The following is a 22,581-nucleotide window of genomic DNA, read 5'->3' on the forward strand; positions in this document are numbered from 1 at the left end:
CTCATTTTTGCTGATACAGACTAACATGGCTACCCCTCTGAAAACTGCCACCACACAGGGACTTAGCTGACTTATTTATGCTTCCCGGTGGTGTGGGTTTTTCATGCCCCTGACTGAGGTAGTTAAACCAAGCTAATTTTCTAGTGTAGGCCAGACCTAATTTACTTTTGAAGGGGGAGGGAAAGAGGGATTCAATCAAACATCTACATTTTTGTAAATAATCGCAACTAACCTCATCTACCCTTCAAGCAAATTTTAACTGGCTTATTTCTTATGTCCTGAGGAGAGGTTAGTGCCCTTATGGATCAGAAATTTAGTGTGTAAGGGATGGTATGGAAACAAAGTATGAATATGCATCTTTTCCCCACCTCTATTTTATTTTTTTTCTTATAAAAATTAGGAAAATCACAGTTTATTTTTATTTGAATTATAACAATCTCAAGTACCAGTCAAAGAGATACGGATATTCAAGGATATAAGGATATTCTTAATCCATTTAAAACTGGTAGAATAATTGTCGCTTTCATCAGAGGGATGATCAGGACATTAGTTAGCTAATGTTTTGTAAATTACTTTGAAAATATAGCTTGTTCTGCATTGCTCAGCATTATCATTTTATTGTTTGCTAATAAAGTTACTCTTGTTAACGAACAGTGTGTAACCTTTTGTTGTTTCTATTTCCAGCAAAGAGCTCCGGGGAAAGTTTTGTTGGAAGCTGTTTGCAACCATCTGAACCTTGTTGAAGGTGATTATTTTGGCCTTGAGTTTCCAGATCATAAAAAGATCATGGTATGTGAATGAGATTCATTTCTTTCTTATTTTCATCTTCACAGTTTATGTATATTACAGTCCCTTCCTCCCACCTACCACACATTCAGAAAATACATTTTAAAATGTTGTTTTATTGAAGGTTTCAGTGAGTTTTGCTCAATGGTGATGATGTGGAACTGAGTTTAAAAACTCATCTCAAACCCTGTTCCTCACTTATCCATATTGAAGGTAGGTGTAACCATAGTAACTGTTGGTATGGAGACTAAATACCATTTTAATTCTTGATTGGTTTGGACTGTGATAATGGTAAAATCCTGCCTGGTAGATGGGGAAAAATCACCAATATTGTGACACAGTTCAATAAAAGGCACCTTTTCTGTCCAAAGGGCAATAAAAACAAGTCACTGTTTTTTGTTTTACACTTTGCTGTTTTATTTTTTTCTTTTAGTTAGTGATAAAAATCCTATTCAGGGAGTTCTGTAATACAGGACAGGTGTGCTGGGTATGACACCTTCGTCTCTGATAATAAATGCCTGCTGCAGTCAAGTAATGTATCATTATATCATAGAGTGGGAGAAAGAGATTGCGAGAGTGTTAATAGATACACATCAGTTTTCATTTTTAAAATTCCATTTTGCTTTAAATCTTAATGCATTACTGTGGCCTACTGAATTGTGTTCCAGTTAGTTGGATGCTGTGGGCATTGCATTCTTGTGTATACTTTGTTTTGCGCATATGGTGGATTCTACCCCAATACACTAGACAGCCTAAAGAATATACATTAGGGGCAATTATTTTAACTTCCTGCCTGAAGAGGGCAATAGTTTTTAATTTGGGGGCAAAAAGAGGGTTTATCTGTCACTAGAGTAATCTGCTTCCATTGTTTTGTGCAATTTTTTATGCAAGAGAACAGAAATTAATAATTACATAGTTCTGGGGTAATTGTTACTGAGAACAAAATAGAAAAGTGGACAGTAATATAAAGTTAATTTTTAAAAAGCAATAAATCACAGGCCTTACTTTGGATTTACTTGAAACATTAATTTTAACAAAAGTAATTTCACAATCTTCCATATATCCTCAGCTAACATTTTGGTAACTCTTATTGACTAGTTAAAAACAATGTATGAACATAGTTGTGCAATAATGTCACAGTGGGCTATACAGCTATACAGTTATGCTAAAGAAATATTTACATTTTTTACTTTTCTGTTTGTAAAGTTGCAAACATAAAAGTTATAGCCTGACAGCATATGTAATTTGGCCTCTTTTGTATATGTACCGTGTATACTCGATCTTAAGTCGGTTCGTTTATAAGCCGACTCCCCCAAGATGGTTAAGTAAAAATGGAAAAAAATTTATAACCTGCTCATAAGCCGACCCTATAATTCAGGGGTCAGCAAACTTTGGCTCTCGGGCCATCAGGATAAGCCGCTGGTGGGCCAAGATGGTTTGTTTACCTCGAGTGTCCGCAGGCATGGAGGTAAACCAAGTAAACAAAGGGTCCTGGCAAATTACCCCCCCCCCCCAAATTATTTTTGTTTTAATTTCCTTCTTTGTCCTGCTTCATGATTTTAGGGGCCTGACTCACGGTTTTTGAATGCATAGTGTTGGCCATGTTGGCGAGGTCTTGGTTTTGCCCCTGTCCCCCAGTAAGCTGCACCTTGGACGGTTCTGTAGTAACTACCTTATCTCCTATGACAAAGAGAAACTGCGGAAGGAACTGGGACTCTCTGGATACAGAAATCCTGCAATGACACCGCTATACAACTCCCCTATTCCGGGCTAGATCATGATCTAGCTCTAGTCCAAACCAAATTACGCAGAATCATATGCTATTGGGTAAAACGTGGAATGCCCAGACTCTTGTGACTTGGTTATTTCTCAGTCTTTTTTTCCCTCCAAACTTGGCAAGCACGCATTCTTCACTGAGGGATTGTGTACATGCCAAGTTGTAACTTCTGAAACAAAACACACTCAGTTATCAGAATGCCAAAGAATGTCAAAACTAGTTTTTTAACAAGTGAAAAACACCATTTTCCCATCCTCGAGTAACTAACAAATGACCAAATAGATTTTCTTCACACCTTCCATAAAAAAAAGTAGGGGGGAGTCACCTTTTGAACAAGAGGAGAATGAGAAATTTCATCTCAGAGGGAGACTTTTGTGAATATATAATTACTTGAATAATAGGGCCGGAGGACAATAGTGCCTCCAAGGAGCTAGCTTGGCTCTGTAATAACTATGAAAATAATTAGTAATGGGAACAATTTCAACAGAAGTGTGTGTGTGTGGTTCCTGAGGCTATGATTCTATAATATGGATATTTTGAGGGTGTCCCAGGCACTGCCTAATTAAAAACTGCTCAAGGTCAACTTTCATTTGTGTATTCGTAATAAAAATATATTGTTATTTTCCTGAGAGGCCAATGTGATTAATCTGCTCTCTGGGGAAAATTTTATGGCTTTTAGATTGGTCCGTACCCCTTTTGAAGACTGTGCACCATTCCTCCCATAACTCTAGACATGTATTTATTAACTGAGAGCTGAGATGTTTCTCCCAAACTCCCTCCACCTCATATTGGTTGTTTGGCCTCTACCTGGTTTTGCTGCCCACTGTAGCCTTTTGCAACACACTGCACCTCTATCCATGTCCTTTTGACTGAGGGTATGAGTGCAGTTTTCGGGTCTAGACACCCTGTTTTCGTTGACCACCTCCTCTTAGAGGTTGAAAGACTTTACACAGGGCTGATCTGTGTGAAACACTCACACAGTAGTAAAACATGATTTATTAAGATAGAGAATAATAAGATCAAAATAAATAAAATGACATGGCATAACATACCGCATCTGAGTACTTTGCAAAGCCCAATAATGTGACCTCTTCTGACAGAGAAGAGAGAAAATGCTACATGGCTAGAGAGTAAAATCCTTTCTCTCAGACTTTGAATAGTGTGTCTGCCTCTCACTGCTGTGCAGACAGAACCCCTCATCCAACCGTATCCAAATGGTTGGTGTTAGTTTGTTACCCTGTCATGGGGAAGTCCTCTCAATATTTTCATAGGTGTCTTCTTGAGGAAGAAATGCCCCTTTCCGTGTCCCCAGTACCAGGATTATTGTCTCCTAATCACTCCTCTGAATTTCTGAGCCGTCTGCTCTCCAGCTAATGTCACAAGCCCCCATTGCCCACATTTCTTTAGACTAATCTAGGTGATAGTCTTGATTTGCATTTCCACTGTTCCTTGCAATAGGAGCTGGCATGTGTTCTCCTGAGGGATCCATCCTGTTGCTATCTCTGCTCCCTACAGAGGCACTCTAGGGAGACTTTTAAATGTATCTTATCAGTTTTCCCTTACCATGGCACTCCTAGTCATCTTTGAGTGCTGGCCCCTATTTCACTATGGGGTATGCAGGTGCAACATGCACTTGAGACCGGAAAATTGCTTGTAGGCAGCGTCTATTGGCCTGTGCCTGCACCCCAGCTCTCCTTGTGCCCCACACTGAGAGTATAAGGGGTGGTGTGGATCAGCTGCCTCTCTAGTTCTTTCTTACTGCTGCATGGCCTGTATCAGAATCCTCCAGTGTCTGGAGCTTCTCCTTTCTCTTCATCCATATATTCAAAGTTACATTATTCTTCCTTGTTGTTAGGGCTTTGATAGTTAGGGTTGGCTAGTTTTAGAGTCCTCACCTCAGGGAGCCTTCACTGTCTCCCAGTGCAGGATTTGGCTTATGCCCATGATTCTGAGCTTCAAAAACTGTTTCTTGTCCCCGCTCCTTTTCACTCAGTGATGACCACCAGTGCTATCTCTACTGCCTGGGGCAGGTGCATATCTCCATCAAGTGCAGTGTCCGATGCTCCTTCCCCAGCCAAATGCAGTAGGCACGAGAGCTCCGTCTTCAAAAACACCCCCTGGAGCAGGTAATGAGATGTCAGGAGTAAGGCCCTGCAGCTGTGCCTGCTCAGTACTCCTGGCACCATAACGAGCCAGCTAAACTGCCCGATGGACCACGCTGCCGAATTGGCTGAGGAAGTCAGCAGTAAGTCGGTCAGCTTAAGCCCAGCAGCAGCAGTACCTCACTGGCTGCTCAGTGCACACAACCACGGACACCCTGCTTCTGCTTTGCTCCTCCACAGCTCCAGCCCAGATCCTGCCCTGCACCCAGCCTTTTTCCCATCCTGACCCAGCCTTGCTCCTGCCTCAGAACCAGCTCTGCTTCTACCTTCCTTGGCCCCTGGCAATCTGATTCTGACTCTCAGCTCTGACTCCAACTCTGTCTTGACCCTGGGCTCTGTCATTCAGACTCTGTCTTGGTTCTGACCATCAGCCCTGGTTCTGACACTGTTGTGACCCTTGGCTGTGGTTTTCAGACTTCAACCACTAGGTCTGACTTCTACTCTGACCACTATGAATGACCGCTTATGACCTGGTCTGCTGACATGAGACCCCAGTCTGACCAGGCCAGGGAAACCCCACCTGTACATTGGCCAGAGTCGGCAAGGTGCACGCTCACTAGCTCTGTGCCTAACTCCAGAGCCGAGAGGGGCAGAGAGAAGGACCCTCTGGCTGAGCTCTCTCGTGAGAGTAAGGGGCATTTTAGCAAACAGAAAAGCTGATCCCCTCTTAGACCCTCTAAGAAAAGACATCCCTCCTCAGACTCATCCAGGTCAGGCAAGCCTTCCAGCTTGGCCACAAAGACTTAGATCATTCTAAGTCACGTGCATAATCAGAAGACGCATAGGAGCAAGGCGTCTTCGGTACCAGCTTTTGAATTGACCTCGACATTGACTGTGGTACTATCTAAGCCAAAGTACCAAGACCTGAAAGATCAGGGACCACCAGTACCGTCAGAGATCATCAGGTCAGAGAAAATCACTGGTAGTATTATCACAGCTCCATAAGGAACCACCACCTACTACCACTCCAGTGGCATGGAGTGACAGATCACAACCTCCAAAGGTAATGGTCACTTATACCATTTTTGACGATACCTTCATCCTGCCAGACCCATAGTCTCGAGGAGGATACAGTCTCCTCTCCAATGAAGAGTAATACAGCAGGTATCCCCTCAACATCAGGGAAAAGGGTTCTACTCAAAGTATTTCTCAGTTCCCAAGAAGAAAGGAGGCTGGAGACCCATTCTTGCCCTGTGTCAACACAATGCTCTTGTTTGCAAGCTGAAATTCTGCATGTTTACGTTGGCATCCATACTACCATCCTTAAAAAAAGGCACATGATTTACAGCTCTCAATATGAAAGAGATACTTTCATGTGGACATTCATCCCTCTTGTAAACGATCTCTCAGGTTTGTGGTAGGCCCTCACCGCTGTCAGTACAAAATGTGCCTGTGTGGCGTAGCTACAACTCCCAGAGTCTTCACAGAAGCGTTCTGAAAAATAGCAGCTTAGCTCAGACAAGGCGACGCCACAGTCTTCCCATACTTGGACAAACGGCTTCTCACTGGCAGGTCTTGCCTGGAAGTCTTGACATTAAACTTGTTACTGCTCCTTTTAGCATCCCTGGAAATCAGTGTAAACATGTAAAAATCTACCTTGTCTCCAACACAGACCATAAAATTTATAGAAGCGATATTGGATTCAATCAAGGCGAGAGCTTATCTTCCCAGGAACAGAATTCATGCCATAGGCGCTCTCATAGGCCTGGTTACACACAACCCTTGAACATCAGTTTGGATATGCCTTACTCTCTTGGACTGTATTGCGTAATGCATTTATGTAACACCATTTGCCAGACTCCACCTTTGTTGCCTGTAAGCTTGGCTATGAGCAGTGCATATACAGAGCAAGCATAGCCTGAATACCATAGTAACAATTCCCTCTGAGGTGAGGGCCCCCTGCCATGATGGAGAGCCCCTTAATGTGTGTGTGACATCAGCCTATTTGCAGTATACCTCCCAGTCACCCAGAATTCACTGGCGTGACTAGTGGCAAAATGCTTGCTGAGGCTGGTTGAGTGGGAGTTACCTGATTCTGTAGTAAACACCTTCACTTGGGAAGTGTAAAATAAACTGCTCCAGTGAAAGCCCAAGGCCAATGCACTCCTTCTACCTTGGACCAATCACGTTTTGGTTATGCCTTTCCTCCCATCCTGCTTACTATCTCGAGTTCTACAGAAATTCGACTAGACAGGGCACAAGCCATCCTCATTGCTCCCAGCTGGCCCAAAGCCAGACAATTTTGGTTTCCAAGTCTCCTTCAAATGTCATTCTGTCCACATATCAGCATTCGGACTTGTGCAGATCTCCTGACCCACAAAAGTGACAGGCTCAGGCATTCCAGACCCCATGCTTTTCATTTTGTGGCTTGGTATTTGGATTGTCAGCAAGCCTAGAACACTCTTGCTCTGAAACCATACAGGTAATCATTAACAGTAGCAGGAAGGACTCCACTAGAAAATATGTCCAAATGGAGGCAGTTCTCTGTCTCAACAGAGACAGAAGATATGTCAGCTATTTTGGAATATCTTCTTACCCTCAAGGTGATGGGCCTCTTTCTTAGCACGGTGCACTTTCATCTGACAGCAGTTAGTGCATGTTGTCTGCCAATGGACAGTTACTTGATCTTTACCTGCCTGATAACAGCCAGTTTTTTGAAGGGCATGATCAAAACCTTTCTGCCAGTCAAGAAACTAGCCCTTGACTGGGATCTTAATTTAGTGCTCTCCATACTCCCTGAGCCACCCTTTCCATGTCTCACTGTCAATTAAGGTCGCCTTCCTCATTGCCAGTAGGGTAGGTGAACTTGGAGTGTTAATGGTTCCCCCACCGTACACTATATTTCATCAAGATAAAGTCTTGCTATGACTACACCCCAAAATTAATTTCTAAAACTGTTTCAGAATTTCACGCAGACCAGTCAATTTACTTACCTGTATTTTTCCCGAAGTCCCATCCCTCTAGTGAAGAGGGGGGACTTAATTCCCTCAACATGAGATGAGCATTGGCATTTTACTTCAGAGAAGGAAACCGATCAGAAAATCACCTAGGCTATTAGCAGAACACGTATGAGGATAAGCTGTATCCTCTCAGAGAATCTCCATGTGGATCTCTGGCTGTATCCTACTCTATCAGTTAGTATAGCTTCCTCCCCCACATGGGGTAAAGTCTCTCTCTATAAGGGCACAGGCAGTCTCAGTAGCATCACTTCAAGAGATGCCTCTGATTTATATTTGCAGGGCAGCCACGTGGAGTTCCAGCCACACATTCATGAGACATTGCTTGGTCCAGAACACCTCCTGCGTCCTCACACCCTCCTCCTCTCTAAGTACTGGTTGTCAGTCGCCACCAACAGAATACTCTCAGGGACTAGGCAGCACTCGAAGAAGAAAGAAAAGTTACTTACCTTGTTGTAACTGGAGTTCTTCGAGGTGTGTGGTCTCTACTTGTATTCCACTACCCACCCTCTTCCCCTCTGCTTCAGATCGTGATCTGATTTGTAGTAAAGAAGGAACCGGTGAGGCGATCAATCCGCCGCACCCCTTATGCCCTCGATGCAGCACATAAGGAGAGCTGGGGCGCAGACATGGGCCAACAGACTCTGCTTGCAAGAATTCTCCAGTCTCAAGCCTGGTCTACACAGGCACCTTATATCGATTTTAATGGCTCTTAAACGGGGTCTGTGTACTCCTCCCTAACGAGGAGTAACTCTAGTATCGGTATTAACATATCAGATTAGGGTTAGTATGACAGTGCACCAGTGACCGCTCTGGACTGCAATCTGAACTCGGATGCAGTGGTCAGGTAGACAGGAAAAGCCCGCAAACTTTTGAATATTTCCTGTTTGCCCAGCGTGGAGCTCCGATCAAATCAAAATAAAAAGAGCTCCAGCACGGACCATGCGGATGTGATCGCTGTAAGGGCAGGCAAATCTGTTCTATCAGCCCCGTACAGAAAGACGAAATTCAAAATCATTTTTAAATATCTCCAGACAGATGCCATAGCAGGGACTCAAAGCCAAAGAATCAAATGAACGCTCATGGACTGGAGGACTCAAGCTATCCCACAGTTCCTGCAGTCTCTGAAAAGCATTTGCATTCTTGGCTGAGCTCCAAATGCTTCTAGGGTCAAAAACAGTGTCCACGGTGGGTCAGGCATAGCTAGGCAAAATTTACACCCCTCACCCACCCCCAGAAGTGAAAGGGAAAACAATCCTGTCTTGACTCTTTTACATGTCCCCCTACTGAATGCTGCAGATAGACGCGATGGTGCAGCACTCAACACCAACATCCTTGCTCCCCGCCATGGGTGACTGATGGTACAATAAGACTGATACCCATTGTCATCATCAGCCTATTGGCACATGGGGCAGTGCAAAGGCCTGGTAACCATGCGTACTAGCATCGGTCAGGTCGATCTAATTTTTCCTGGTAGATGGTACAATATGGCTGATAACCATCATCATCATAGCAACAGGGGCTGAGCTTCAGCCGCCCCCACCCTTCATGTGTAAAGAAAAGATTCAATTGCCCCTGGACTAGCAGCAGGATGCTGGGCTCCTCTCCTCCACACTCCTTAATGTCCTATGTGGACTATCATAGCAACTGGAGGCTGCCTTCCACTCATTTCTCACTAACAAGTATTCCTGCATTCTTTATTACTTCATCACACAAGTGGGGACAATGCTATGGTAGCCCAGGAAGGCTGGGGAAGAATGGAATGAACAGGTGGGGTTGTTGCAGGAGCACCCCCTGTGAATAGCATACAGCTCATAATCTATGCAGGATCTGACACAGAGCAGCTGTGCTCTCTGGTTCTCTGATACAGTGGTTCTCTAGTACACTTGCCCATATTCTAGGCAGGACTGATTCTATTTTTAGATACCAAAAGGAGGGATTGACTCAGGAGTCATTCCCAATTTAGCTTTGCTCCCCTGGCTAAGAGCAGCCAGGGCTTATGACAGCAGCAAATGGAACAGTGCAAAGGACTGGTAGCCATGCCCATCTTATTACCAATTTATGGTATGGTAGATGGTACAATATGGCTGATAACCATTGCTGCTATCATGCAAAAGCAAAAGCATGCAGCTGTGTGCCACTGCTGAATCGCCTCTGTGAGCGGCATCTAGTACACATACGGTGACAGTCACAAAAGGCGAAACAGGCTCCATGATTGCCATGCTATGGCATCTTCCAGGGCAATCCAGGGAAAAAAAGGCATGAAATGCTTGTCTGCCGTTGCTTTCCCAGCGGAAGGAGTGGCTGACGACATTTACCCAGAACCACCCGCGACAATGATTTTTGCCGCATCAGGCACTGGGATCTCAACCCGGAAATTCAAAGGGGGGGGGGAGGCTGCGGGAACTATGGGATAGCTACGGAATAGCTACCCACAGTGCAATGCTCCAGAAATCACACCACCGATTTAATGTGTTTAGTGTGGCCGCGCACACTCGATTTTATACAATCTGTTTTACAAAACCGGTTTATGTAAATTCGGAATAATCCCGTAGTGTAGACATACCCTCAGGTGCATGGAGCACATGCGTACCCCCTAGGGGACTACAGGTAGCGACCACACCTCTCAAAGAACTCCAGTTACGATAAGGTAAGGAACTTCCCTTTATTGACTGCCCCTGACACTGTGACACAGTTTCACTTTAATTATGTTAAAATCTGGGATAAATGAGGGAGAAATATACCCCTTAATCTGTGGAAGATACTGTTTTCCTCTATTTCTGAATGTATATTGTTTCTAAGGATGAGGCACGGTGGCAGCACATTAGGTATCTAATTCCTTGTGACAAAGAATTAATTATATGGAGGAAGAAAAGCCTTTGTGGATAACTTTGGGAGTGTAAGCAGTCTGGAAAAATAAGTCATATATGAATAACGTAGTATAATGGAGAATACTACTATGCTTTCTTTCGTTTTTTAGGTGTGGCTGGACCTTTTGAAACCTATTATGAAACAGATTAGAAGTAAGTGCTTTCTTTGTCATTTACTGTATCAGTCCAAAATAGTTGAATTAGATCAGCGGTTCTCAAACTGTCAGGACCCCAAAGTGGGCCGCGACCCTGTTTTAATGGGGTCACCAGGGTTGGTTTAGACTTGCTGGGGCCCAGGACTGAAGCCGAAGCCTGAGCCCCACCGCCCGAGGGCTTCGGCTTTGTCCATGGGTGCCAGGGCTCAGGTTACAGGCCCTCCTCCCAGGTCGGCGAGGCTGGAGCTTTGGCCCCTCGACTTGGGGCAGTGGAGCTGGGGCAGGCTCAGACTTCGGTGCCCCTCCTGGGGTTGTGTAGTAATTTTTATTGTCAGAAGGGCGTGCGGTGCAATGAAGTTTGTGAACCCCTCAATTAGATGAAGGGGCTCTCTCAATTAGAACATTAACTTCATATTTTGTTTGGATTTTTTTGCCATCAGATATATACCTATAATACATATTATGTGCTATTAAATTATATTCATAGTGATATTTTAAAATCAAACAGTCTGATAATTAAAATTCATCTTTGGTAGCCAACCAATACTTTGTTTAATACCTAATGTTTATACACTCACACAACACACCTTTGATCAGTGTTAGAGTTTGTTACAATAGTGAGGAAAGAATGCAATTTAAACGTTACCAATTTACATTTATATATAGCCTGCTCAAGTTATTGATTATATCCCTTTGATATTGAGCATGCTGAGTCAATTTCTACCGAACACGATAGTGATCATGTTTCTGTATGTAAAGTGTTTTACTTCTGTTGTTTCTGGTTTTAAACTAAACTTTATGTAGAAACACACATGAAGGGTTTATTCCAAAGCCCATTGAAGGGGCCAGACAGTGACAGATTTTAGAAAGTTGTTTCAAATACTAGAGGTAACAGCTTTATTGATAGTGGCAGCAAGGTGGGACACAAGGATGTGGAGACAGGAATATATGATGAAAGAAAGAAAGGGATTAACAGAAACAGTAGTTTGCTTAAGGGTGCAAAATTGTCAGCAATATTCAGAGTGGGGAAAAAGAAAGGGGGAAGAAAGAGAAGGGAGTAGAGAAGAAGACATTAGAGGGAAGGTGTTTAGGCTTCCTTTTACAATCTATTAAACAGAGGTTATTAACTAATCTGAGGAACGTCAAAAATACTAGGAGGAGACAGACTAATATGTATTATTTTAGACTTAATAGTCTATTTCTGTATGAGAATGTGCAGACTGTTTCAAATGTTTCATGAATTTTCCTTGGTCTTTTTGCTAGGACCTAAGCATGTTGTCGTAAAATTTGTGGTGAAATTCTTTCCACCAGATCATGCTCAGCTGCAAGAAGAGCTGACAAGGTTAGTGATTCTGTAATTCTGTTTTTTAATTCCTTAATGGATAGGAGTGGGGAGGAAAACGGGAAGCACCAGGAGATGAGGGCAAAGGGTCTATCTGAGTATCCCTTCCATTACCTCTCCTCCCCGTGGGATGTAATTCACTGGAGCACGTCGTGCTAAGGAGCACCAGGGAGATGTGATGCAGGAGCCCACCATTTCTTATTAAGCCTCAGAGGAAAGACAATGCAGTAGGTGGTTTCCAGGAGTAGCAGTGGGATAAGGGAACTAGCCAAACTCCCTTACTTTCATCTCCAGTGGACCTGAACAATGGAGGAACCTGGCCCCCTTGAGAACTCCTTTCTGCTTGGGACCATAACCTGACCATCTGGGAGAAGATAGCTCTGCCTGAGGCTGCCGGGTGCAGCTGCTGGACCACACGTTCACATAGTCTTTATGAACTCATAAGATTCACAAAAATGATTTTATGACTGTTGGGGGGGGGAAACTGTGAGGGAGCGGAACAAGTAGGATGAGGTATAAGAGGAAACAAGGGAGAAAACATATATCTACTGCAGTTAAATTGTGTATTTAGATATGTGCTTAATTTTTGATTCTCATTAAAGTGGCGATTTAAACTTTATTCAGTTTGTGAAGGAATACATACTAGCTCAGTTCTCCTATCAGAAAAAGAGTAGTATTTGTGTGTGTGTGTAGACATGAGGGTCAGAATGTGGGGCACATGTGACTAGAGCTGGTCAACATTTTTTGTTCAGAAAGTTTTCAGGCTGAAAAATGTGGTTTAATCAAAACCAAAATTTGTCATGGGAACATATTAGGGCTGTCAATTAATCGCAGTTAACTCATGCAATTAACTCAAAAAAAATCGTGATTTAAAAAATTAATCATGATTAATCGCAGTTTTAATCGCACTGTTAAATGATAGAATACCAATTAAATTTTATTAAATATTTTGGATATTTTTCTACATTTTCAGATATATTGTATTCTGTGTTGTAATTGAAATCAAAGTGTATATTATTTTTTATTACAAATATTTGCACTGTAAGAATGATAAAATAAATAGTATTTTTCAATTCACCTCATACAAGTACTGTAGTGCAATCTCTTTTTCATGGAAGTGCAACTTACAAATGTAGAATTTTTTTTGTTATGTACCGGCACTCAAAACCAAAACAATGTAAAACTTCAGAGCCTACAAGTCCGCTCAGTCCTACTTCTTGTTCAGCCAATCGCTAAGACAGACAAGTTTGTTACATTTACAGGAGATAATGCTGCCCTCTTATTTACAGTGTCACCAGAAAGTGAGAACAGGCATTTGCATGGCACTTTTGTAGCTGGCTTTGCAAGGTATTTACATACCTGTTATGCTAACATTCTTATGCCCCTTCATGCTTCGGTCACCATTCCAGAGGACATGCTTCCACGCTGATGACACTCGTTAAAAAAAATACGTTAATTAAATTTGTGACTGAACTCCTTGGGGGAGAATTATATGTCTCCTACCCGGATTCTGCCATTTATTTCATGTTACAGTAGTCTTGAATGATGACCCAGCACATGTTCATTTTAAGAACACTTTCACTGCAGATTCCACAAAATGCAAAGAAGGTACCAATGTGAGATTTGTAAAGTTAGCTACAGCACTCAACCCAAGTTTTAAGAATCTGAAGTGCCGTCCAAAATTTGAGAGAAATGAGGTGTGGAGAAGTCTTTCAGAAGTCTTAAAAGAGCAACACTCCGATGCGGAAACTACAGAACCCGAATCACCAGAAAAGAAAATCAACCTTCTGCTGGTGGCATCTGACTCAGATAATGAAAATGACCATGCGTCGGTCCACTCTGCTTTGGATTGTAATCGAGCAGAACCCATCGTCAGCATGGAGGCATGTCTTCTGGTTGAAGCATTAAGGGACATATGAATATTTAGCACATCTGGCACGTAAATATCTTGTGATGCTGGCTACAACAGTGCCATGAGAATGCCTGTTTTCGCTGTCAGGTGATGTTATAAACAAGAAATGGGCATCATTATCTCCTGCAAATGTAAACAAACTTGTTTGTCTGACCGATTGACTGAAGAAGAAGTAGGACTGAGTGGACTTGCAGGCTCTAAAATTTTATATTGTTTTGTTTTTGAATGCAGGTTTTTTTGTACATAATTCTACATTTGTAAGTTCAACTTTCATGATAAAGAGATTGTACTACAGTACTTGTATTAGGTGAATTTCAAAATACTATTTCTTTTGGGGTTTTTTACAGTGCAAATACTTGTAATCAAAAATATAAAGTGAACAATGTACACCTTGTATTCTGTGTTGTAATTGAAATAAATATATTTGAAAATGTAGTAAACATAAAAAAATATTTTAATAAATGGTATTCTATTATTAACAGTGTGATTAATCACTACAGGATGGCATCTCCACCTTCTCCTCTTTAGCCATTTTGTGAATCTTACTCTTCATTTCCTTTGATTTTTATTTTAAAAATGGCCTGGATTAATCGCGATGAAAAAATTAATTTCTATGGCAAAGGCCATGACATGTTTTCTTTCATTTCAGTCAAAAATATTTTTTTGTTTCAACATTTCTGATTTTCAAATTTTTCAGAATATTTTTGTTCTACAACATGTTGATATTTCAGCTCTCTGTTCTGATCCAGAACAGAAACTAATTTTGAAATTTCCCATGGAGTGAAAATCCTGTTTTCCAAAAGTTTCCCTCCTATCTGTGTAATCGCCTTTATAAAGTCCATCCCCACCTTGGTGTTCCTCTGCATTTATTCCTGACTTTTTATTTTGGTAAATGAGCCACAGAGCAGAAAAAAAAATATTAATCCCTTTTCCTGGCCTGGAAATTGAAAAAAACCCAAAGTGTTTATTTGAAAGGCAGGCTAAAAAATATTAGAGGACAGAACTAAATGAAAACTCCTAACATTGTGTGACTAGCAGAGAATTTCCCAGCTCTGAATATATCAAACAGAATATTCAGTAGCTTAGTACGTGTACTGTAAATAGATTTTAGTTTCTCTTTCTGCACCTAAAGACATGGTTCTGAATCCTGATTACTTTTTTTTTTTTTTTTTGGTTGGTTGGTTGATTGATTGATTTTAAATTTGCAGGTTAAGAATCTTGTATGTGAATGTTAAAGCGTATGTGTGGAATAGTGTCATTGCTGAGAACACGTCATGCTAGGGGGAAACAAAGCACTAATGTGAAGTTTGCCTGGCTATAAAAAGAATTGGAATGTAAGACTATGCCTATCTTTTAATGGGTTTCATCATTGCCCGAAAAGGAGAGGACCTAGTATTGGTTTTAAAAGGAAATTGATGTAGAGCTAGAATACATCATTTTATGTATTCTGTCTGCCATGTTTACACAGTCCTAAAATCTAGTGGCCATAATGACACAACTCTAATTAAGATTAGCTACCATGTGATGTACAGTATATTCAATTAGGTTAGAAAAGCTAATTTGCCATCCTCTCTAGCTGTGTTTCTGTCTGTCTTCTTCCCTTTCTCCCCTGGTAGACTGCTCCAAAGGTTACCTTCTTGCGAGACCCATTAAAATCCAGGCTAAGTAGACAATACTGCGGTCCTAGATTTATGGATTATACTGCAGAGTTTGTATTAGGGATTAATCTATTTGTAGTTTTCCTCTGTGCTGTGTATATAATTTGTGTATTTCTAAGTAGTCTGCAATAGTCAAACCAAACCAGCATGTTCGTTGTGCCAGCTTCTTTCTCAGTGCTGATTAATGTCTGTTTTTCTACACCCTCACTTGGAGCTATTACTTTGCTTTCTTCTGACAATACAATATTATTGGTGAATTTTCTCATGAGAAAATTCTTCTGCATGATCTGCAATAAAGCTGCTCTGAAATGTCTACATATTAAAATCCGATGACAGCTACTAGTTGAGGGGGAGGGATGGCTCAGTGATTTGCGCATTGGCCTGCTAAACCCAGGGTTGTCAGTTCAATCCTTGAGGGAGCCATTTAGGGATCTGGGGCAAAAATCTGTCTGGGGACTGGGTCTGCTTTGAGCAGGGGGTTGGACTAGATGACCTCCTGAGGTCCCTTCCAACCCTGATATTCCATGATAATAAATTGAGGCCAGTTACCTGGTAATTTAGTGTTGATTTTGTGTGGTACTACTGTCCTAGTGGGAACTGGCATCACCATGTTATCAAAAGGCTCATATATATACACCAGTAAGCAAGATTTAAAAAAATAAAATAAAATCATACAAAATGACCTAGCTTTCCTAAAGAAGCATCCCATAGTGTGTTCTTTGGCCCAGATGTGTAATCCACATGTTTGCATGTGTGAAGAGGGGAGAGAAGAGACACTTCAGCAAGAACGTAAACATCTTTAGTTTTATAGCTGTTACAACCCAAAACCGGTCCATGGTTTTTCTTGTGCACAGCTATGATATATCACAAGTCCACTGTAATCACTTCCAGCCTACCTCCCTGTCTATTTTGATTAATCCTTGTTTGCTTTGTAACATCCTCTGATCATCATCTTATTAAATAGTGAGTTTTTTAACTCTACTCTCCTGAGAATGTGCAAGGCTATAACCACAAAGCACAAAATAGCACCTTTTTTATTATTATTACCAGCTTTGTCTGAGCTAGTTCATAGTAAGTGCCATCCTACCTAGAACCTTGCAAGCAAGACATACTATTTGAAACAAACAAAATATGTGGATGCAGCATTAACATGGCATGGTTAAAATCACACTGCATTATAAAAATATATGCAGTTAATTTGGTGATTCTGTTTCAGAGAAAAGAAAGCTGCCATCAAGTTGCACCCTTCTTCAATGTACAATAAGTTTTGCAGTGGTGCTCACTCTTAGAGCTCGATGAAATTTTTCAGAGAAATACGTTATTTGACAGAAATGTAGTTTGTCTGCCCTGAACTACTCACAAATTTGAATAGTTTTTAACAATTTTCCCCCATTGTTTAGACTGGGTGGTGGTGCCTTCGTTTATTGTCATTAGCTCAGTGCTTAGGGCACACTGTGATGTGAGAAACCTGGGTTTAGTTCACCACTCCGCTGTATAACCTTGTCATAGGTCTCACCCCCACTTGGAGCTGTTGGGTTCCAATGTGGGGACCTGCCTTGGTTTCCCTCTAAACTAAAATCCTAGTTTAGATCTGGTAAAACTGCCACCACCCAATCAGTTACGTGGATTGGGACACAATCCTTCCCCAAAATCCTAGGGGATCCCAAGAGCCCCAAATCCATGGAGTTCTTATACCCAGGAGAAATAAACCATTTCCCCCTGCTTCCTCCCCCCTCCCTTTTCCCTGAGACACCGGGATCTAACTACAGAGGGATACCTCCCCCTCCTCTTTCCCTGAGAATCCACCCAAGGAAAGACCAACCAAGTCCTTAATAGAAAAGAATTTATTAAAGAATAAAAAAAGAAAAGTCACTGTCTCTGTAACCAAGATGGAACAATACAGGGTCTCAACTTATTAATCTCTGGAGAGAATTCCCCCTCCTTTCTTTCTCAGTAAAAGCAATCACAGTACAGACTTAAAGGAATTCTATAGCAAAACACAGAATTGCAAATACAGAAATAAAAGTATAAGAATACTAGTTCCTTGCTAATATTCACTAGCTTGAATAGAAGAATTTATTGCAGAAACCTGGGAGGACTTGATTAAGATGTCTGGACTCTCTTAATTCCCAAAAGAGACTCTCTAAGAAAACAAAGAACAGGGAAAAAAACTTCCCTCCACACGGATTTGAAAATAATCTTGTCCCTCATTGGTCCTCTGGTCAGGTGTCCACAGGTACTGCTTGTTAACCCTTTACAGGTAGACAAAAACCTTAACCCTTAACTAACTGTTTATGACAAACCTATATTGTAGTGGTTAGGGCATTCACCTCTGTTCAGTTCCCCCTTCTGCCTGGCGTGGTGAAGGAATTTGAACGTGGATCTCCAACATTGTATGAGTGCCCTGACTTCTGGGAGAAGCCGCGGCCCCGCGCCTGCCAGTGACAGAGAGCACCGGTGCCCGCAGCACTGGAGTTCTCTGTCCCCGGCAGGCGCGGGGCCGCGGCTCCTCTTGAAGCCGGAGAGAAGCCGCGGGGACAGAGAGCACCAGCGCCTGCAGCCCTGGAGTTCTCTGTCCCTGGCAGGCGTGGGGCCGCGGCTCCTCTCCCCTGCTGGGCACTAGGCGGCGCACATCAATGCACCATGTTGGGGACCACTGACTTAAACTGACCAGCTTGAAACCCCTCTATATTGCGACCCCGCATTTATCGTGATGGAATTTTTTGGATCCCAAACATCGCATTATAGCGGGGTTTCACTGTATTTCGAAACTTGTGGAGACAAGAAATAGAGATTTTAAGTGAAATGTTCTTGATCATATTTGCCGTTTGACTAGTAATCTGTGATCAGAGAGGCGAGGAATGTAGACTAAAATGTTCTTTAATTTTTCTAAAAGAAAGTACAAACAACTGAATTATAAAAGATTTAAAAGTGTCAATTTTCCAAACATTTTCTGGGGATTTTGATGCAGGAGTCTCTGATGTTAATACTAGTCCTGTGGATAACTCTGTATCCCTGCTTGTTGCTTTGAAAATGTGTCCGTAAGGATCTGGTTTAAACCCACTAGAGCAAAGAGATGCATAATGAAGGAAAAATTAGGCAATATCTGATCCTGATTCTGCAAGCCTTCTGTGTTCGGAACTCCCATGGAAATCTGTGAGATTTCCATGCCTGGAGGTCTGACAGGATCACATCTGCTAACTGTACTAACTTTTTATCTTCTTGTGTGGCAGTATTACCCAGTTGCTCATTGTGCCTTTGTATGGATGAAATTGTTATATGTGCATCCTTCAGAGGAGACCCTTGAGAGGAAGGATTTTCAGGGTGTTGTCCTGGGACTTAAGAGACCCTGATTCAGTTCCCTGCTCTGCCAGACTTCCTTCGTGAACTTGGGCAAGTTACTTAGTCTCTATGTGCCTCACTTCCCTTTCTGTAAACAGGGATAATAATTCTTCCCTAACTTCCAGAGGTGTTGTGAGAACAACATTCAAGATTGTGAGGTGATCAGATACCATAGCTAGATAGAGATGTTTAATCAAGGTCTCACTCCTCATTGTCCGGCTATGCCTGAAGGAGGACAGGAAACACTGGATGTGGTTTAAGTAGACCACAACTTTATCCCTACATGTCAGGGAGGCCCCGGCGGATAAAAGTGCTCAGGGGGTAAGTCCATAATCATTTACATATACCTGAGGGAATGCTGCTGTCAGCCCTCCCTCTGCACCCATTCTGGTCCCCAGCCAAACTGCTGCTGGGATCTCACCACCCCCATATTTAAATGAGGATTAAGTCATAGGAGCCCCTAACCCTCCCCCCCCTTTCCTCCCTCCCCCCAGTTTTTCTCCTTTAAAGGATATGTCCTTTAAATCCTTTCCCAATCCATTTTATCTGATCGCCATATCCTTTCTCTATGGAGTATCTGCACTGGACAGCCACCACAAAGAGGTGCCAGCGGTCAGCTAGGCTGCCTTCCCCTGCACACCTATCTGGGTTCCTAGACATCTTTTAACACCCCCAAAAGTGTCGGCTCCCAAGTCTGACAGTAAATTCCCGTCCTCCCTGAATAATTCTGGTGCCCCCTATGCAATCTATGAATGTGGCTACCTCCCTATTCACATACTTCCTAGCCTTGCCAACCTAAGGGGGCTTCACAGTTCCCTGCCACACTCTATGTTGCAATGAGTCTGACAAAATAATTTTTATTCCTGGGAAAAGTTCCAGGATCTGCCCCAAGTCCTGCTTAGCTCTGATCATTATGTCCACCCTTTTACATGTTCCCAGATTATTTTCTCTGAGGTGACCCACATCCTTTTTATTACCAAACTCCTTTCCCTAAATGACCATTGCAACCAAAATGGGGAAAAATGCCAGAAATGTTTTATTCTGCACTACCGCTTTTTGTATCCAGGCAGAGGGGCATTGCTGGGCACACCACCTGCCTGAGTAATACGCCCAAACCTGTACCTCCTGAAGCATCCAAGTAGATCTGTAAATCAGCTTTGAATATCCATTCCTCCCTCTACAGAGACACTCCATTAAAATGAAACTGTTCCAACATCCCCAAATCTGCCTTCATCTCTCTAGTAAATCTTATTAAATGGTGAGGTCTGGCTATGCCTGTGGTGACTGCTGCAAGTCAGGCACAGAATGCCTGCCCCGCAAAGTGAAGATGCCTTTCCTACGCAAGCCCCCAGTAGCTCCTAAAGCTTATCCTGAGGGGGGAGTCATATACCCACCAGAGTGTCTAGCTCAATCCCCAGGTAGGTCAACATAGTGGATGACCCTCTGTTTTTAACTTCTCTAAGGGTACCCCCAGTTTTTTAGGCAGGGCCTGAAAGGTGTCCATCAGACTAATACACTCATCTGAAGTCACCCTGCCTACAAACAAAAGTAACGTACTACCTGCCGTAAATCTGCTTCCCGCATCACTGCCCTAAGCCAAACAGGATATTGTACATCCCTTGGGCACAACTTTCTCAAAATAGAATTGTCTTTTGAAAGAGAAATCCAAAAAGTTCAAGTCAGAAGGATGCAGCGGTGGAAAATCAGACTTGATATCACACTTGGCCATCGGTGCCCCAGGCCATAAGCCCTAACCATGTTCACAGCCTCATCAACAGAGGAATAGCCAACAGAACACAAGGCTGGGTCTGTTCCATTGTTAATTGAGCTACCCCATGCATATCACAGGTGATGAATTAAGTGATAATCATCCAGAGCTTTCTTAGGCACCAACCCTAAGGGAGAAACACGCAAGTTCTGTATAGGCAGATGATTGAATGGTCCTCCCTATTCTCCTTTAACTCTTGTATAATCTTTTTCTTTACAATATAACCCACTCCCACTAAGGACTTCAAATTTTTGGACATCATATGACTTCTTTCCCTCATAAAGGGGATCCTAAGCAGTAAACCCATTCAATAAATATGCTCCATCCATTTTATTAGGGTAATCTCAATAGAGTACCCTTAACATCTCCAGTTTACCTGGAGGTGGTGCTCTTGTACAAATCAGGGCTGCCCGGGGGAAAGCGGGGGGGGGGAGGCAAGTGGGGCAATTTGCCCCGGGCCCCACAGGGGCCCCCAGGAGAATATAGTATTCTATAGTATTGCAACATTTTTTTTTATGGAAGGGGCCCCCAAAATTGCTTTGCCCCAGGCCCCCTGAATCCTCTGGGTGGCCCTGGTACAAATCCCTATTTTCAGCTCCCCCACCACACCCTTTCCTGTGCCTTGGGCTCCATACCCTGTGCCTGCCCCCGGGGTACTGTGGGCAGCAGGTGACTTGGCTCCCATTCTGTTTCCTCACTGTGGCCTTCCCATACTGTTGTGGCAATTGCGAGCTGCATGGGCCCCAAAGTGCATTTCATAAGCCTGAATTTGCAGATGCGATGAAAACAACTGCTTTCATTAAATGCCTAGCAGATGTGATTATGAGCCTCAGGCGTCTGGCAAGCTTGTTGCAGAATGAACAGGCCATTGTTAGTGTGGAAACCAGGCCCTCATAGTGTCATCCAGTCTACCACGGCATATAATGCGGCATGTCCCATCAGATCCTGGTTTGTTTCCACATTCAGTCTAAACAGTTTGTCGTAGTGAAACCAAGCCATGCTCCCAAACGTGTTATGTGCCCGTCTGATTATATGCATCTATTTGAACAATGCTGGGCTTCTGTCTGGATAGGCCTCTACAGTACTGCCAGTGTAGATCAGGAAGGCAGCTTCCCAATTTTCCCATGCTCTAAGCACCCTGACCACTTGGCTATCTCATTGCCCTGCTTGCTCTGCCCTGGCTTACTGTCTGTCAGCACCTCCCTGGGCAACGGTGATGACATGTCTACATATTCACCTCTCTCAAAATTTTATCTTTAGTATTACTGAGAAGGTGAACTCCCATCGGGTCAGCCACCCCAGCATACCCACACTCATGATTGGACATCGGCGCACCCTTGGTGCTCTGTAGCCCCCCCGCTGGCCCTGGGGAAGCAGTTCTATCCTGTGAATTCAGGTTCCCTATCAGTGAGTGAGTTGTAGGGTGCTTATAAATCACCCCCCAGTAAGGGCTCCCACCCCATGGCAAGGAGTCTGCCATGTCTGACTTTTGCCTGCCTCCCACACTCAAGTCCCTGCTGAGTTTCCATTATTACCACTTGCAGACCTCCCACCCATCCACCCATTGAAGCACCCAGCTGCTGCAACAACTGAAGGTTGGCTTGCAACAGCTGCGTTATGCCATTAGCTTCTGTAGAAGGTGTGTGTAACCCAGACATCCCAGACAAAGCTTTAGGACACCCGATCCCCGCCATGGCCTATTTACTAGTTCTGCTACCCCTCTAAGTTCGGTGACTGCTGCCTTCTGGTGGGGGAGGTGTGAGTGAGAACCCTCTCCACCCCCACTTAGGTTCCCCTAGATGAAAAGTGGCCCAGTTCCCTGAATCCCACAGAGGTCCCCCCTACAGACACC

The 22,581-nt window shown here is 43.1% G+C and overlaps 1 protein-coding gene across 8 annotated transcripts in view; it reads left to right on the forward strand.

Annotated features, from left to right (window-relative positions):
* FARP1 (FERM, ARH/RhoGEF and pleckstrin domain protein 1) overlaps nt 1-22,581 on the forward strand; it is a 323,275-nt gene that overhangs the window by 203,488 nt on the left and 97,206 nt on the right. For 7 of the 8 annotated variants that reach the window (XM_039543016.1, XM_039543021.1, XM_039543028.1 and 4 more), the window contains 3 exons: nt 685-789; nt 10,663-10,705; nt 11,971-12,049. In XM_039543016.1, the coding sequence (XP_039398950.1) occupies nt 685-789; nt 10,663-10,705; nt 11,971-12,049 (227 nt within the window). The remainder of the gene's footprint in view (nt 1-684; nt 790-10,662; nt 10,706-11,970; nt 12,050-22,581) is intronic. The other variant, XM_039543040.1, reaches the window with a different exon arrangement.

Source organism: Mauremys reevesii, linkage group 1, assembly GCF_016161935.1.
Source record: "Mauremys reevesii isolate NIE-2019 linkage group 1, ASM1616193v1, whole genome shotgun sequence".
Lineage (NCBI taxonomy): Eukaryota > Metazoa > Chordata > Testudines > Geoemydidae > Mauremys > Mauremys reevesii.